This window comes from Martes martes, assembly GCF_963455335.1.
Source record: "Martes martes genome assembly, chromosome: 7".
NCBI classification, from domain to species: domain Eukaryota; kingdom Metazoa; phylum Chordata; class Mammalia; order Carnivora; family Mustelidae; genus Martes; species Martes martes.
In genome coordinates this window covers 18,836,085-18,855,076 of record NC_137894.1, presented here as the reverse complement: position 1 = coordinate 18,855,076, position 18,992 = coordinate 18,836,085, and the positions used below count along the sequence as shown (strand labels likewise).

At 40.5% G+C, this 18,992-nt stretch overlaps 1 protein-coding gene across 2 annotated transcripts in view; it reads left to right on the top strand.

Moving 5' to 3' along the window:
• TARS3 (threonyl-tRNA synthetase 3) overlaps nucleotides 1-18,992 on the top strand; it is a 61,962-nt gene that overhangs the window by 40,238 nt on the left and 2,732 nt on the right. Inside the window, exons 13-17 of one of the 2 annotated variants that reach the window (XM_080807414.1) lie at nucleotides 2,151-2,288; nucleotides 6,154-6,231; nucleotides 6,316-6,416; nucleotides 14,652-14,756; nucleotides 18,272-18,344. In XM_080807414.1, the coding sequence (XP_080663540.1) occupies nucleotides 2,151-2,288; nucleotides 6,154-6,231; nucleotides 6,316-6,416; nucleotides 14,652-14,756; nucleotides 18,272-18,344 (495 nt within the window). The remainder of the gene's footprint in view (nucleotides 1-2,150; nucleotides 2,289-6,153; nucleotides 6,232-6,315; nucleotides 6,417-14,651; nucleotides 14,757-18,271; nucleotides 18,345-18,992) is intronic. The other variant, XR_013967055.1, reaches the window with a different exon arrangement.

Sequence of the window (18,992 nt, the reverse complement as noted above, 5' to 3'; positions counted from 1 at the left end):
ATAAATAACTATACATAAATTAGTTCGATAACTTAGTTGAAATGTACTAATTCCTTGAAAAGCACAAACTACCACAAATCACCTGATAGGAAATAAATCATTTGAAAAACCCTATCACTATTAAGGAAATAGAATTTGTAATTTAAAAATTCCCCCAAAATGGAATCTCCAGGCTCAGGTTTTTTTCACTGGAGAATTCTATTGAACATTTAAAGAAGAATTAGTACCAATTCTATACACTCTGTTCTGAAATAGGAAAGAATACTTCCTAGTTCATTTTATGAAGCTAGTATTAACATACTAAAACCAGACAGAACCACAGACCAGTATCCCACATGAATACAGATGCAGAAGTCCTTAATATACTATTAACAAATAGAATTCCACAATATATTAAAATAATTACACATCATTAGCACTTGAGGTTTAGCTTCAGGGATGTGAGGCTGATTCAGTGTCAGAAAATCTGTCAATGTAATCCACCATATGATAGGCCCATTGGTGGGAATATAAATTCAATAACATTTGGGCATTTTCTTAAAAACTTAAACACACACCTACCATATGATCCAGCCATCTTACTCCTTTTTTATCCCCAAGAGAAAAAGAAAGCCTACGTCCATGCAAAGACTTGAACACAAACATTCATTGCAGCTTTATTCGAAATAGCTGAATTATAGAAACAACCCTAATGCCCAATAATAGATGGATGTAAAAAGTAACTGTGGTACATGTACCCATGGAAAACTACTCAACCATAGGGAGGAATGATCTATTGACACACATAACATGGGTTTATCTCAAAATAATTATGCTGAGTGAAGAAAGCCAGCTACAACTAGAGCATGTGCTGCGTGATTTCACAGATGAAAACTCTGAAAAAGTCAAACTGGTCCGTAGTGACAGAATGCAGACCCTTGCCTGTGCCCCCTGCCCCTTCCTAGAGGGCTCTGGTTTTGTTTGCCCTATTCTGTTAGCCTTTAAACATGCCCTCCTTTCTCCCCACCCCCACGGGCCCCAGCTCTGATCCCGCTGCCCTCTCTGGGACCTCCTTTATGTTCCAGGCTCATCTTCCAGTCTCACCTGCATCTCAGCTCTTCTGCCTAAGCTCCAGATCTCCACCTCACAGGGCCTGGTAGACTTGTCTACCTGACCATCACAAGCATCCTCACATCTGCCACATCTGAAGTTAGCCCCTGTTTCTGCCTCGCACGCCACTGCCTCTGCCTTCCCTGTTCACTTTCTCAGCGGATGCACCGACATCCTCCCCACTGCCTCCCCCACTGGCCAAGAGTCCAGGTGTCTGGTACTCTTCACTCCTCATGTCCAGTTAGTCGCCCTATTGATAGCTCTCCCTAAGTGTATTATCCATTCCTGAATAATTTTATTCATTCCTAAATTTCCAGCATCCAGCACAAATGCCTTGCATTCCAGCTACTTCTCTCCCGTTCAAACCACCAATACCTCACTCCCATACGACCCTCCCAGCTTCCCAACGGGCCTGCCTTTTAGTCTTACCAGTCCTTGCCCCATACTTTAAAGGAACAGATTGGATTGTGCTAGTCTCTTGCTGAAGAAACCTCCATTGGTTTCCCATTGCTCTCAGGCTAAAAAGTGCAGACATTACGCTGGCTTTGAAGATCCTTAATTTTCTCTGACCCCTGCCTGCCTCTAGCCTGATCACCTACCACCCTTCTGTGCCCTCTTCCCTGTCATACACAGCTCAGTCCCCCAGCAGCGTCCTGGGGCTTCCTGGTCCTAGCCTGCTCCTCTGTCCTCTGGGTCCTTACTCTTAGTATTTCCTGTGCTCCAAAAACTGTGCCCTAGCTTTCCATTGAGAACTCTTAACTTACCCTCTGGCTGCAGTTTGGCTATCACTTCCTCTGGACAGTGGCCCTTCCCCCTATTGTGTGGCACTGCTCATGGTAAGGCAGCCTTGCCTGTTTTTTTGTCCCCCCACCCCCAGCCCCAACACTGGACTGGGAGCCTGCTCACACCTGACATAGGGTGGGCATTCCCTGAATATTTGGTTAAGGAGTAGAGGAACAACTAAAACAGTGTCACCGACTATACCGTAAGAACATGCCTTATTTTTAAATTTAATTTAATTTGGTGTTAACTCTAGAATATTTTGTTTGCTCTCATTTCAGATTGAAGAAGAAATAAATGGCTGTCTGCAGTTTTTGCAATCTGTTTATTCAACATTTGGCTTCTCCTTTCAGTTAAATTTGTCAACGAGGCCTGAAAACTTCCTAGGCGAGGTTGAGATATGGGACGAAGCTGAAAAGGTAGGGGGAGACAAAGTGCACACCTTCCTTTCTGGGAGCGTGGAAACCACCCAAGTGACCGCAGTTACCTTGCGTGAGGAGGATGTCATGCTTTGAAATAGAAATGTTTAAATTGGAAGTTATGGGGTAAATATGCAGATTGTAGAACGTGGCTGTCCAGTTTTCTTCCTAATAGTGATAATAACAACACATTTGTTTCAAAGAGTTTAAGGTTTATATCAGGTTATTGTTTATACTCTTTCAGTGTCAGTCACTAACACTTTCCTAGGTTTTAAAGGAATCCTCTAATTTGCAGGCACTCTTGGTATGTGTGCAGCTTGTTTTAACCTGTTGCCTATTGAGCCGTCTTAGTGTGACTCATAGATACAGACACACACACCGATGCTTGAATCCCCTCCACAGTCACAGCCTCTAGTGCCGTCTTGTCTCTAGACACACCCAGAGACTCACCTGTCACATCTCAGCTTTGGAAAACCAAGATTAAGGAGCTCACCATGCTTCTCTTTCTCTCTCCCTATCTCTCTCTCTCTCTCTCTTTTCTTCTTACTAAATGTGAAAAGAATACAGTACATTTCCTGCATCAGTCTTTATTTGAAATGAGGATGGTATTATGGCCAGACACACAGGAGTGCCTAAACCCTGACCTGCCTGTTAGTCCACTTCTTCATGGAATACTGGTGGATGCTGATCACACAGATCATTTAAGGACTTAAGAATCAGAGGAACACTGTATTGAGAGTGTGGCAGTTAGTTTTCTGTTAGGTACCGAGGCAGGCAGAGACTGGGTAGAAGCAGTTTCAGCTTGAGATCTAATTAGGGCCTTCTCCTCCCCTCTGTCCCATGCCTATCCTAAAGGCACCTTCTTCCAGATCTGTTGCATGGAGGAAGAAAGTCAGCCTAGACAGTCTTCCCCTGCCTCGCCATATGGAAGTAGGAAGAGCAAAAGAGGGCACAGAGCTTGACTCTGGAACATCTTGTGCCTGGTTTCAAAGCTTAGCTCCATAAGTTAATTATAGAAGCAGCATTTAGGTCTGAAAAGGTGATGATGATGGTGGTGATAACACCTACTGCATAAGGTTATTGCGGGCTTAAGTGGAATAATTTATGTGAGGAATTTGTCATAGTGCCAGCTCATGTAAGTGTAAAGGAACTGTTGTGTATTGTTATTATTATTATTTGTTTTTTATTAATTTTTAAAGTTTTTAATAAACATATAATGTATTTTTATCCCCAGGGGTACAGGTCTGTGAATCGCCAGGTTTATACATTTCACAGCACTCACCATAGCACATACCCTCCCCAATGTCCATAACCCCACCACCCTCTCCCGACCCCCCTCCCCCCAGCAACCCTCAGCCTGTTTTATGAGATTGAGTCTCTTATGGTTTGTCTCCCTCCCAATCCCATCTTCTTTCATTTTTTCTTTTCCCACCTCCCAAACCCCCACGTTGCATCTCCACTTCCTCATGTGTGTTGTTATTATTAATAGTATTATTATTATCATCATTATTATCACCCCATACATGGAATGCAGGGAGCCAAAAAGTGGGTGGACCAGTTGTGGGCCTGGCACGGGGAGAATGGGCTGGACTGTCTCACCATCTTTTTGCTCTCTTTTAACTCACTGATTGTTCCCTCAGGAGATGGGAATCCTTCCACTCTGGGGAATTTCTCCCATGATATTTACCTCTGATCTGGGAATCAGTGAGATGAAACACACACACACACACACACACACACACACACACACACACACTCTCTTAAAAAAAAAATTTTTTTTTTTAATCTTCACATGTCTCTGAAATGGTTTGAAAGAGATAGTAGTTAAGTCAGCTCCAAGGCCATATTGTTCCTGGGTCATCAAATCACTGTTATCTTATTTCTTATCTCAGATTGTGTGTAGTTATGGAACCCAGCAGAACTCACTGGAGAGGTGTGCAGTGTAACCATCAGATGATAGCTTGTCCAAATAACCAGAATGTCAGGAGCAAAAAATTCCCTAGATTTGAATGACGTGAGTCCTGTTTTCTAGTAAGTTTCATCAAGAAATCTGTGACCTGAAGAAAAGCCACATTTTCTTGTGAAAATTAAAATCCACAAGAAATAGTTTAATGTTCCAGCTCTCCAATTTTTTAATTTAACCTAAACTCGGCTATAGGGTTCCCTCTCATATAAATGTGAAGGGGATCTTGGGCTGCTGCTTCAGCAGACCTGATCTGGCCTCTGCCCCTGGAATCTATGTAAATCCACCTGCTGCTTGGAGTTGGAATAACCCCTCTCCAAATCTCTCCTGCATCTTACTTTTCCAGCATTGCAGTGAGTCATTAAGATCTCTAAGAACATTCCAAGCCCACACCCACAAACTTTCAAGCAAATTGATATGTTTAGAGCCCAGCATGTACCACAACGTGCTATTGGGAGCCAAAGACTTGGTTTACCTGGGAAAGGATAGCCAGCCAGAAGAGGAGAAAAGGAGATCTTGATTTCTCCTCTACTAGAGTGAAGGCAGTGTCCACAGATGTGAATTACAGTGGTTCAGTCTCCCTCAGAGATACATGTCCTCACGTATCTTGCATAAACCAAAAGCTTTCTTAGCCTTGGCTGTTCCTATCAGGCCATCTGGTTACTGTGTCCTGAGAGGCCCAGTGAGGATCAGTGCCCTTTACTTTATGCTTTCCCCCTAAAACTGGCCCTTCTTTGGCTTTTTAATTCCCTGGGAGACTCCTAAATTCTCCCCATCACTTAGTTGCCTTCTGCAGCACGGCTACATTTTCTCTGGGGATATATCCCAGTATCTCTTCTCCTTGCAGAAGCAGCGTAAGGCAGAGGCTAGCCTCCCAGCCTGGGAAGTGAATCTTTGATGGTGGACTTCTCCAGTCCTGGGTAGAATGCAAGCTACTCTAGTAGTATCAGGCCCATGAGGGAGCCTCCTGTGACCTCAGCCAAGACCAGCACCTGACACACTCTAACTGAGATCCTGGAGAATCCTGCCAGGACCCCACAAGTCAGCTTTCTTGATAACTCTGGCTTTGGCCCCCAGGCACCACCACTGCTTTAACTTCCCTGTCAGCAGTCTACTACCAAATGTCAACCCCTTCATGGGCACAGATAGATTGAGGTGATGACAAGACTTTGGATACTGGTTTGGCAGTATTCTGGCCAGGGACTTAGGGATGCCCAGATGCTTCCCAGGGAAGCTATATCCATAGGAAATAGCCAAAAGACTCAAAGACACTTACATTAATACTTATACCCAAACACCATCAGTTCTGAGGGTTTTCACTACAGGCTGTCATTAAAGAATTTATGTGGTTTAGGCTGAAGATCAAAGTGGGCCTCCTGCTCCTACCCGCTGTAAAACATAAAGGATGCCTCTCCCCAGCTACATGTACAGAGGTATAGAAAAGCAAGAAACAGTGGCAAGGCCCTTCCCCTTGGCTTTCTTGCCCACCTAAACACAGAATGGAAGGGAGGACACACAGTGGTTAAAGGAGAAGGATCAAAGTCTTCATGCCTTTTAATGAGTGGAGGCCTCGCCTACAAAGAGCTGGGAAGTGTGTAGGCAGAAGGAGCCTGCATTGGCTTCCCTCAACACTTGTCTGGAATTTACTGGAACAGCTTAGTACATTGTCTTTTAATTTTTCCAGTTACAGTGTGTATGAGAGCAAGTACTATCTTACTCATCATTATGTAATCCCTGCTCAGTAATTTATTGGATATAATACACACCCAACAAATAAATGTTAAGCTAAAATAGAATATAATTACGATTTGTAATAACTTACTTTTTTGGGTTATGTGGCAAAAAATAGAGAGTACAATGACGTATAAGTTTTAAATGTTCTCTTCTTTAAAAAAAAAATAGCAACTACAGAACAGCTTGGTGGAATTTGGAAAACCATGGAAGATGAACCCAGGAGACGGAGCATTTTATGGCCCTAAAGTAAGTAGATTGTATGCCTCAAAAAGAGTAAAATTTAAAGGAAAAATGAAAGCTGTCTTTAAGCAAACATCATTTAATTTACAGATTGATATAAAAATCAAGGATGCTATTGGCAGATATCATCAATGTGCCACAATTCAGCTGGACTTCCAACTACCTATTAGATTTAATCTTACATATGTTAGGTGAGTAATTGAATATGACAAGTAATGTAGTACTAATACGACAATCATTTGTCATATGTCATTTGAGCATTAGCAATACAAAAATAAACATCAATACATAGACCAGTAAATGTCTAGTACTGTATGTGCGATATACTCATATATTTTTATACATACTATTTTCTCAAGTTTTTCTTTAAATTCCAGTTAGTTCACGTATAGTGTAATACCAGTTTCAGGTGTACAAGTTAGTGACTCAACACTTTCATACAACACAGCTCAGCACAAGTGCACTCCTTAATCCCCATCACCTACTTCACCCATCCCCCTACCCTATCCCTTCTGGTAACCATCAGTTTGTTCTCTACTGTTTCCTGATTTGTCTGTTTCTTGATTTGTCTCTCTTTCTCCCCCCGCCCCTTTGCTTATTTGTTTTGTTTCTGAAATTCCATGTATGAATATCTCTCTCTGACTTATTTCGCCTAGCATAATACTCTCTATTTCCATCCATGTTGTTGCAAACGGCAAGGTTTCCTTTTTTATGGAAGAATAATGTTCCTACACACACACACACACACACACACACACACACCACTTCTTTGTGAGAGAGACAGAGGGAGCACAAGCAGGGGCAGAGGCAGAGGGAGAAGCAGACTCCCCACTGAGCAAGAAGCCTGACACCAGGCTTGATTCCAGGACCCCGGGACCAGGACCCTGAGCTGAAGGCAGACATTTAACAAACTGAGCCACCCAGGCACCCCTTCCTACTTCCTCTTTATCCATTCATTGATCGATGGACTCTTTAGCTGTTTGCATAGTTTGGCTATTATAGATAATGCTGCTGTAAACATTAGGGTGCATGTAGCCCTTTTAATTAGTATTTTTGTATTCTTTGGGTAAATACCTAGTAGTGCAATTGCTGGATCATAGGGTAGTTCTATTTTTAACTTTTTGAGGAACCTCCATACTGTTTTCCACAGCAGCTGTACTTGTTTGTATTCCCACCAACAGTACAAGAAGGTTCCCCTTTCTCCATATCCTCTCCATTACCTATTGTTTCTTGTGTTGTTGATTAAGCCATTCTGACAGGTGTGATGTAGTTTTGATTTGCATTTGATTTCATTGTAGTTTTGATTTGCATCTCCTTGAAGGTGAGTGATACTGAGCATCTTTTCACGTGTCTGTTGGTAATCTGGATGCCTTCTTTGGAAAAATGTCGATTCATGTCTTCTGCCCATTTTTTAAATTGGATTACTTGTTTTTTGGTGTGTTGATTTGAATGAAAGTTCTTTATATATTTTGGAGACTAACCCTTTATTAGATACATCATTTGCAAATATCTTCTCCCATTCAGTAGGCTACATTTTAGTTTTGTTTCCTTCATTGTCAGAAGCTCTTTATTTTGATTTAGCCCAATAGTTTATTTTTGGTTTTGTTTCCCTTGCTTCAGAAGACATTTCTAGAAAGAAGTTGCCAGGGTTATTGTCAAAGAAGTTATTGCCTGTGTCTTCTTCTAGGATTTTTATGGTTTCAGGTCTGACATTTAGGTATTTAATCCATTTTGAATTTATTTGGTGTAAGGAAGTAGTCCAGTTTTGTTTTGGGTTTTTTTGCATATAGCTGTCCAGTTTTACTGACACTGGTTGTTGAAGAGACTATCTGTTCCCCATTGGATGTTATTTCCTGCTTTGTTGAAGATTAACTGACCATGTAATTGTAGATTCATTTCAGGATTTTCAGTTCTTTTCTATTGATCTGTTTTTGTTCCAATATACCATACTGTTTTGATTACTACAGCTTTGTAATATAACTTGAAGTCCAGAATTGTGGTGCCTCTACCTTTGTTTTTCTTTTTCAAGATTGCTTTGGCTATCTGGGGCCTTTTGTGGTTCCATACAAATTTCGTATTGTTTGTTCTAGCTCTGAAGAATGCTGTTGGTATTTTGATAGGGGTTGCATTACATGTGCAGATTGCTGTGGGTAGTACGGACATTTTAACAATATTTGTTCTTCCAATCCATGAGCATGGAATGTCTTTCCATTTCTTTGTGTCATCTTCAACTTCTTCCATCAGTGTTTTATAGTTTTCAGAGTACAGGTCTTTCATTTCTTTGGGCAGGGTCATTCTTGGGTATCTTATTGTTTTTGGTGCAGTTGTAAATGGGATTGATTCCTTAATTTCTTTTTCTGCTGTTTTATTATTAGTGTATAGAAATGCAACAGATTTCTGTACATTGATTTTATATCCCATGACTTTGCTGAATTCACGTTTTCAGTTCTAGCAGTTTTTTGGTGGACTCTTTGGGGTTTTCTACATAGAGTATCATGTCATCTGTAAATTGTGAAAGTTTTACTTCTTCCTTGCTAATTTGAATGCCTTATATTTCTTTTTGTCATCTGATTGCTGTGGCTGGGACTTCCAGTACTATATTGAATAAAAGTGGTGAGAGTGGACATTCCTGTCTTGTTCCTGACTGTAGAGGAAAAGCTCTCAGTTTTTCCTCATTAAGAATGATATTAGCTATGGGTTTTTCAAATATGGCCCTTATGATGTTTCCTCTAAACCTACTTTATTGACAGTTTTTTTTTTTTATCATGAATGGGTATTGTACTTTGTAAAATGCTTTTTCTGCATCTATTGAAGTAATCACATGGTTCATACTCCTTTCATTAATGTGATGTATCATGTTGATTGATTTGTGAATATTGAACCACCATTGCAACTCAGGAATAAATCTCACTTGATTGTGGTGAAGTTTTTTTTTTTTTTTAACACATTGTTGGATTCAGTTTGTGAATATTTTGTTGAGGATTTTTGAATCTATGTTTACCAGAGGTATTAACCTATAGTTCTCTTTTTTTTTTTTTGTGGTATCTTTTTTTTTTTTTTTAATTATTTTTTTTTTATTTTAATAAACATATAATGTATTTTTATCCCCAGGGGTACAGGTCTGTGAATCGTCTGGTTTACACATTTCACAGCACTCATCATAGCACATACCCTCCCCAATGTCCATTTCCCCACCACCCTCTCCCATCCCCCTTCCCCCCCGCAACCCTCAGTCTGTTTCTTGAGATTGAGTCTTTTATGGTTTGTCTCCCTCCCAATCCCATCTTTTCATTTTTTCTTCTCCTACCTCCCCCCAAACCCCCCCACCTTGCATCTCCACTTCCTCATATCAAAGAGATCATATGATAGTTATATTTCTCCGATTGACTTATTTCGCTAAGCATGATACCCTCTAGTTCCATCCACGTCGTCGCAAATGGCAAGATTTCATGTCTTTTGATGGCTGCATAGTATTCCATTGTGTATATATACCACATCTTCTTTATCCATTCATCTGTTGATGGACATCTAGGCGCTTTCCACAGTTTGGCTATTGTGGACATTGCTGCTATAAACATTCGGGTGCACATGCCCCTTCGGAGCACCACGTTTGTATCTTTAGGATATATACCCAGGAGTGCAATTGCTGGGTCGTAGGGTAGCTCTATTTTCAGTTTTTTGAGGAACCTCCACACTGTTTTCCAGAGTGGTTGCACCAGCTTGCATTCCCACCAACAGTGTAGGAGGGTTCCCCTCTCTCCGCATCCTCGCCAGCATCTGTCATTTCTTGACTTGTTAATTTTAGCCATTCTGACTGGTGTGAGGTGGTATCTCATTGTGGTTTTGATTTGTATTTCCCTGATGCCGAGTGATGTGGAGCATTTTTTCATGTGTCTGTTGGCCATCTGGATGTCTTCCTTGCAGAAATGTCTGTTCATGTCCTCTGCCCATTTCTTGACTGGATTATTTGTTCTTTGGGTATTGAGTTTGATAAGCTCTTTATAGGTTTTGGATACGAGCCCTTTATCTGATATGTCGTTTGCAAATATCTTTATCTGGTTTTGTTATCAGAGTTATGCTGGCTTCATGGAATGAATTTGGAATTTTTCCTTCCTTTTATTTTTTTGGGGAATAGTTTGAGAAGAATAGGTATTAACTCTTTAAATCTTTGGTGGAATTTACCTGCGAAGCCATCTAGTACTGGACTTTTGTTTGTTTGGAGTTTTTCATTACTGATTCCATTTCTTTGTTGGTTTTCAGTCTGTTCAAGTTTTCTATTTCTTCCTGTTTTAGTTTTGGTGATTTATATGTTTCTAGAAATGTATGCATTACTTCTAGGTTGTCCACTTCGTTGGCATATAGTTTTTCATAATGTTCTCTTATAATTTGTTGTATTTCTGTGGTGTTGGTTGATATTTCTCCTCTCTGACTTGTGATTTTATTTATTTGGGTCCTTTCTCTTTTCTTTTTGGTAAATATGACCAGAGGTTTATTAATTTTATTAATTTTTTAAAAAAATCACCTCTTAGTTTCATTGATCTGTTCTATTGTTTTAGTTTCTATATCATTTATTTCTGCTCTAATCTTTATTATTTCCTTCTGCTGGTGTTAGGTTTCATTTGTTGTTCTTTTTTCCAGCTCCATTAAGTGTAAGGTTAGGTTATTCATTTGAGATTTTTCTTGCTTCTTGATGTAGTCCTGTATTGCTATAAACTCCCCTCTTATGGCCACTTCACTGCATCCCAAAGATTTGGGACACTTATGTTTTCATTTTCATTTGTTTCCATGTATTTTCCAATTTCTTCTTTTATTTTCTGGTTGGCCCATTCATTTTTTTAGTACCATGTTATTCAACTTGCATGTATTTGTGGTCTTTCCAGACTTTTTCTTGTGGCTGAGTTCTATTTTCACAGCTTTGTGGTCAGAAAAAGTGCATGGTATGATTTTGATCTTTTTAAATTTGTCGAGACCTATTTTGTGACCTAATATGTGATCTATTCTGGAGAATGTTCCATGTGCACTTGAAAATAATATGTATTCTGCTGTCTTAGGATGTAATGTTCTGAATATATCTGTTAAGTTCATTTGCTTCTGTGTGTCATTCAAAGCCATTATTTCTTGTTCTGTTTAGATGATCCATCCATTGATGTAAGTGGGGTGTTAAAGTTCCGTAATATTATTGTGTTATTATCAATGAGTTCCTTTATCTTTGTTATTAATTATTTTACATATTTGGATGCTCCTATATTGGGTGCATAACTATTTACAATTGATATATCTTCTTGTTGGATTGTCCCCTTTATGATTATATAGTGTCCTTCTTTGCCTCTTGTTACAGTCTTGTTTTAAAGTTTAGTTTGTCCAGTGTAAGTATTGTTACACTGGCTTTCTTTTAACATCTATTTGCATAATAAATGTTTCTTTATCCTCTCACTTTCAATCTGCAGATGTTTTTAGGTCTAACTATTGTAGGCAGCGTTTGATTTTTTTTTTTAATCCATTATGACACCCTGTGTCTTTTGATTGGAGCATTTAGTCCATCTACATTCAAAGTAATTATTGATAGATATGTATTTACTGCCATTTTATTACTTGTTTTGTGGTTGTTTCTGGAGATTTTCACTGATCCTTTCTGTCTTTCATGTTTTGCTGATTTTGTTTGGTGATATATTTGGATGACTTTGTCTTTATTCTTTACATGTTTATTTACTGGTTTTGATATATGGTTACTATTAGGTTTGCATATAACCTCCTCTGCATATAACAGTCTATATTAAATTGATGGTTGTTTAATTTTGAACCCATTCTTTTCTCCTCTCCTCCCCATGTTTTAGGCACCTGTTTTAGGCATATCCTTTTTTTGTGAATTCTTTGACTTATTTTTTTACAGAAATACTCATTTTTACTGCTTTCATGTTTCCCACCTTTATACTATCACTTTTGGTCTCTCTTTTCTACTCAAAGAGCCCCCTTTACTATTTTTTGTAGGGCTGGTTTAGTGGTCATAAACTCCTTCCATTCTTGTTTGTGAAACTTTTTATCTCTCCTTCTATTCTGGTGGGGTCTTTGCCTGGTTTGGGGATCAGGGTAATACTGTCTTCATAAAAAGAGTCTGGAAGCTTTCCTTCTGTTTCTATTTTTTGAAACAGCTTCAGGAGAATAGGTATTATTTCTTTGAATGTTTGGTAGAATCCCCTAGGGAATCCGTCAGGTCCTTGGCTCTTGTTTTTTGGGAGGTTTTTGATCACTGCTTCAATCTTGTTACTAGATGTTGGTCTATTCAGGTTGCCAATTTCTTCCTGATTCAGTTTTGGAAGTTTATAGGTTTCCAGGAATGCATCCATTTTTACTCAGCCATGAAAAAGAATGAGATCTTGCCATTTGCAACAACATGGGTAGAGCTAGAGAGTATAATGCCAAGCAAAATAAGCCAGTCAGAGAAAGACAAATACCATATGATATCATTCATACATGGAAACAAAACAAATGAACAAAGGAAGAAAAAGAGACAAACCAAAAAACAGACTCTTGATTATTGGAGAACAAACAGATGGCTACCAGAGGGTTGGTGGATAGGGGATTAAGGGGATGAAGGGGATTAAGAGTCATTTGTCATGATGAGCACTGATTAATTATGAAATTACTGAATCACTATATTGTACACCTGAAACTAATATAACACTGTATGTTAATTACACTGGAATTTTTTAAAAAATCCATCAAAGTAGGAGAAGAAAATGTAGTGAATATTACTGTTATGTTGGAGAAGTTTCTTTCTTTACATAACGTTACTGTTAAAATTCATAAAGAAAAAGACAACTTTGGGCATCTGCATGGCTCAGTGATTAAGCATCTGCCTTCAGCTCAGGTCATGATCTCAGGGCTCCCTGTTTGGTGGGAAATCTGCTTCTCCCACTCCCTTCGTCCCTCCCCTCCACTCATATTCTCTCGCTGTCTCTCTCTCTCTCAAATAAATAAATAAATAAATACCTAAAAAATAAAAAAGAGACAAAGACAGCTTTGACTTGCCCAAAATTAAAAACTTATGATAGAAAAGATAGTACAAAAACAGGCAAAGGACAAGTAAATAAATGTGCTTGGAAGAAGTATTTTCAATTTCCCACATTAGAAAAGGAGTTAATTTCCTTAATGTATCTTTATATATTTGTTTACTATATATATATATATACAGTGTACAGTATATATATATTTATATATATAAATACTATATATAGACACTTTTGCACATGTATATTTAAAAATTATTTGTTTACTGTGTGTATATATATATATATACAGTATATATACTGCATAGTATTTATATATATTAAATACTATATATAGACACTTTTGCACATATATGTTTAAAAATTATCACCCCACTCCCACTAGACAATGGACAAGGGACACAGTAGGCAACTGAAGTAAAAGAAATATAAGCAATCGGGGCGCCTGGGTGGCTCAGTGGGTTAAAGCCTCTGCCTTTGGCTCAGGTCATGATCTCAGGATCCTGAGATTGAGCTCCGCATCGGGGCTCTCTGCTCAGCAGGGAGCCTGCTTCCTCCTCTCTCTCTGCCTGTCTCTCTGCCTACTTGTGATCTATGTCTGTCAAATAAATAAATAAAATCTTTAAAAAAAATGTAAACAATCATTGAACATGAAAATTGACATTCAACTTAACTAATTACAGCAGTGCAAATTTTTTTTCAAATTTAATTTTCTGTCTTTATAACTCATAAAATAATTCATCCCATGATTCATCTTTAGTGTTTATGAGAAAATAAGAACAAAATCTGTTTTTTTAAAGATTGATTCGTTTTAGAGACAGAGAGAGCATGGGGTTGGGGTCGGGGAGAGGGACAGGGAGAGGGAGAATCTCAAGCAGGCTCCCTGCTGAGTGCAGAGCCCAACCTGGGGCTCCATCCCAGGACCCTGAGATCATCGACTGAGCGGAAACTAAGAGTCAGTCCTTCAACTGACTATACCACCCAGGTGCCCCGAGAAAATGAGAAGAAACAAATCAATATTCTTTATTCAGTGTCTTTGACAATTGTTCAACATATTACTGGTGAAGTAAGCCATTGTTCAAAATAAAGTTAATTTTGAAAAAATTATGATTTGTAAGATTGCCTGTCAGTATTGCTAAACTGACAGTAGCCAGTAGTTTAGAATAAAAGATAATCAGTAGACTTATAGTAGAAATAGTACCCTAATATTACCTTGCTTTTTCCTACATAATATACTTCATTTTTGTTTGGTTCGTATTATTATCTCTAATACATGGCACATTATATGCTTAAAGATGATTTATGAGGAATCAATTGTTTTTCCTAGTTCGGAAGAATAACTTTTAAATAGAAGGCAAGAAGATAAAGATATTACTGAATCTTAAGAGAATACATAAATGTTTAATTTTCATTTTTTAGTAAGGATGGAGATGATAAGAGGAACCCTGTGATCATTCATCGAGCCATTTTGGGGTCAGTGGAAAGAATGATAGCCATCCTGTCAGAAAACTATGCGGGGAAATGGTAAGTAATACAGAAAAGAAAAACTGTGTATCATTTTGAAATATCATATCTAACAAGATAGGATTACTGCAAAAAAAAAAAAAATTGGTGGCTCCTACGTTGTAATTAACAAGTATCCAAACAGCAATTCTTGTTGAATCTACCAGGTCAGGAAACCAAAACAAAGAAGACAAAAGCAGTGTGGCCTAAAACTGTATCATTTACCTTTCAGGGCATGCGGTAGAATTGAAGAGTTATCTTTTCACCTATGTCAAGCCCTTTAAAGATCTAGTTGTGTCTGGTGACCCTGGGAGTACCATTCCACCTCCTGCTGAATGGCCATCCCTCCATCAGCCTGTGTGGTTCACCTCCTGGGGGTCCCCAGTCAATATGGGGAGAAAAGCACCTAAACCTGGTTCAGAAATGGCTCTGAATGATACTTTGGCACAAACCCAATGAGGACAGCGACAGTACCACTTAGGAAAGAAGTGTGGAAGGGAAATGCCCTCGAGGGCAGGAATTTGAGTGCATCTCACAGTCCTCTTCCTTTGGAAGGCAAAATGGCCAGACCATGGAGTTACAGCCATGCCTGGGCTCTGGTGACTGCTTTGACCTAGAAGTAATTAGATTGGAAAGTAGATGACAAGTAGATTTCAGGGGAGGAATGCGGGTCATCACTCAGAATGGCCCTTGAAGGTGGTGTCACCCACCCAAAACCCGTACCGTGGGTTGTTTTTAAAGATTCAAATAAAGCAGGACCCATTCCAGGGTTACCATCAGCTTCATTCTTCCCCTAGTGACTGCTCCGTGGTTCATGAACAAAGTGGCCACTTGTGGATTCGAGATCAACAACATGGGCCTCCCCAAGTTCCACCTGGCTATGCCTCTTCTGAGGCCTCAATCTGCCATCAGTAGCGATCAATCCTGACCCCGTCTATGGAACCATAACCCCGGGGAACCATCAGCTTTCTGGTTCCTTCTCATCATGCAAGTGCCAGTGACTTGTCCTTGCTTGTCCTTCTTCCCATGCCTCCGTCAACAGCACCATGTAAATACTTACTTGAGTCTTGACTGTCAGAAACACAATAACCTTCTGACCCTGGAAGCAATTTTTTTTAGCAAAAGAAGTAAGGCGCCGAGCTGACATTGTGAGATTTGCTAGTATTACCATGCCCCCGAGGCAGCTCCCCTTGCTGGCAGTCAAGGCACCAGGTGGCAGGTGATCCATCTTGTGGTAGCGGCATCCAATGGCAGGTAGAAATGCTGCAACCCAGCAACCCCACGTGGTATCTTCATCTCTCATCTCATTTTGAAGAAATCGACTGAGATCTGCTCGTGCGGTTCAGTTCTGATTGAGTTCTGTGCTGCTGTTGCTGGGCACAGTCCCTGTAGCTCCCATCGTTGGCTGGGCGCTGGATGTCCTGCTCGCATCGCTGCCACAGCTCCCTCCCAGAGCTCCATGTCTCTGCACCACCCCCACCAGAACTGATTCCATGTAGTCCCTCCCCCCAGGGACTACTCTGTCCCAAATCCAAGCACCGGCTTCGTACATGCCAGATCACGTGCCTGGACTCGAACCTGTCTAGGGCAGCTGGGAAGGCAAATTTCTTTTTTTTTTTTTTTTTTAAATTTATTTATTTGTTAGAGAGAGAGCGAGCGAGCACAGGCAGACAGAGTGGTAGGCAGAGGCAGAGGGAGAAGCAGGCTCCCCGCCGAGCAAGGAGCCCGATGTGGGACTTGATCCCAGGACGCTGGGATCATGACCTGAGCTGAAGGCAGCCGCTTAACCAACTGAGCCACCCAGGCGTCCCTGGGAAGGCAAATTTCTAAGCAGGTACTGCAAGGTGGGAAATTCCCCAAGCAAGGAGTCTTTAAGAGGTCCTGGGTAGCTGGAGTCTGTGTGCATCCCTGAAGTTTTATTTGTGACCTTCAAGAAACGTGCTTAGGTATCATGGGGTGTCCAACCTGTTAAAGTTACAGGTAAGCCAAAAGTACAGATATGAACACACATGCTACCTAAGTATGAGTTAACACATTGACATTTCTTTATGGTTGATTTTGTTTTAAATACTTTAATGTAGGTAAGAGATGGTGGGGTCTTGCCCTAGAGTCGTGGCAGCGAATGTGCTCAAAGGCTAAAAAAGAACTAGTGGGATCAGGAGATGGAGGGGAGAAGGAGGTGGTGCTGTACACTCAGTCCTTCATTGCGCAGACGCGGGGCACAGGCTGTGCAAGCCATCAGTCAAGAGTTCGGACACCTGCTTGAGATGTGGTGGACGCCTCCCCAAGGGCTCAAAATAGCAGTTGTTAAATTGTGGCTCCTCTGGGGATGGGGTGAGGACAGATCTCAGAAGGAGATATTTACTTTTCACATTATCCGCTATATTCCTGTGTTTTCGCCACTGTATTCCTATTACTACTTTTATCATTTGCATTATTTTGCTTTTGTAATTTAAGAATAAATATATAAATATTCATAAGGTGCCACCTTGTAGTAGTTCCCACTGCATTTCCTTTCACCTTCAAATGAAGTCTTGATGAAGAAATATTTCTGCATTAAACACTGCTTATAGCCAACTTCCCATCTTTTTTTTTTTTGTTTAATTTCATTTTGAGATCATTGTAAATTCACATGTAGTGGTAAGAAATCGAGAAAGGTCCAGCATACCCTTCCATCAGTTGTTCTCAGTGGCAGCATCTTACGAAACTCTATGCAATATCATGACCAGGAAATTGACTTTGATACAATCCACCAACCTTATTGAGGTCAGATGAGCGCACAAGCACTTGTGTGTGTTGAGTTCTACAGAGTTCTATAACTGTGTACCCACCATCAGCTAAGACATAGGGCAGTTCTGTTGCTTACGAGGACTCCTCATGCTACCCTTTTATTGTCACACGCCCCCTAACCCACCCCCAGCAGCATCCCCCGACAGCCACTCATCTGTTCTCCAGCTCCACAATTTTGCCATTTCAAGAAGGTGACGTAAATGGAATCACACAGCGTGCAACTGTGTGTGACTGGCTTTAATCACTCGGTGGCATTCCCTTGAGCTCCATCCAACTCGTTTCACGTCTCAGTGGTTGGTCCCCTTTCATTGCCGATAGTGGTCCATGGTGTGGATGCACCAGTTTGACCATTCGTCCATTGAAGGACGTTTGGAGTGTTTCCAGTTTGGGGCCATTATAAATAAAGCCTCTGTGAACATTAGTGGGAAGGTGTCTGTATGAACATGTTTTCATTTCTCTGGAGTAAGTGCCCAGGAGTGCAAGTGCCCGGTGGTGTGATAAGTGATGTTTAGCCCTTCCTCCCCGCAGCTGACTTGTTCTTCCCTCCCATTCCTCCCATAATTCCCAGCTTCCCCTTTTGTGTCCCCTGTTGCTTTTTAGCTCTCGATGTGGTTTGGTTTGCTTCCACACCACTCTGCTGAGTCTGCTCTCTTGCGAAGTCTTACTTTTAAAAAATCTTTGGTTATTTTTTAAAATCACATAACAATCATCGTTAGATTTTGAAAATACAATCATATATTTTTCAGGCCTTTCTGGCTGTCGCCTCGTCAGGTAATGGTCATCCCTGTGGGGCCAACTTGTGAAAAATACGCACTGCAGGTAAAATCAGAGATAGGAAATTACATAATCATCTCAGCATGTTGTCTGTGGAGGTTATTGACTTGGAATGTTATTTGTGCCTTAAAATATTGCATAACTAATACATTACGTTAGCAACCCGCATTTTCAGTAATTGAGAGTAACATCTGAGTCACATCTCTGTAGCTGGGTCAAAACTACTTTATTTCTTAATGTTTTTGAGAAATTGGGCTTTTAAAACCTCTCCTTTTAAATTATTCTTTTCCACACGGCTCTCTTAAGGAAGAGTACTTGTCTGTTGCTGTGTAACAGAGAACTCCAAAACTCAGCAGCCCGAGACAGCAAACATTTATTATGACCCAGTTTCTGCGAGTTAGAATCTGGGAGCAGCGAGGCTGGGCGCTGCTGGCTCAGGGCCCCTTCAGGGCCTCGGTTTGCACTGCCAGCCCGGGCTACCTCCTTTGGGGGCTCACTTGCATCGTCAGTGTTGGAGGCCTCAGTTCTGCACCCTGGGGGGCTTCTCCAGAGGTTCCCTGAGTATCTCCCAATGTGGCAGCTGGTTTCCCCAGAGGGAGTGATGTTAAAGACGTGGAAGCTGTAGTCTTTCGGCTTCATCTCAGCCGTGATGCTCCATCACCCCTGCCATTCTCTGTGGTCGCATAGAGGCAC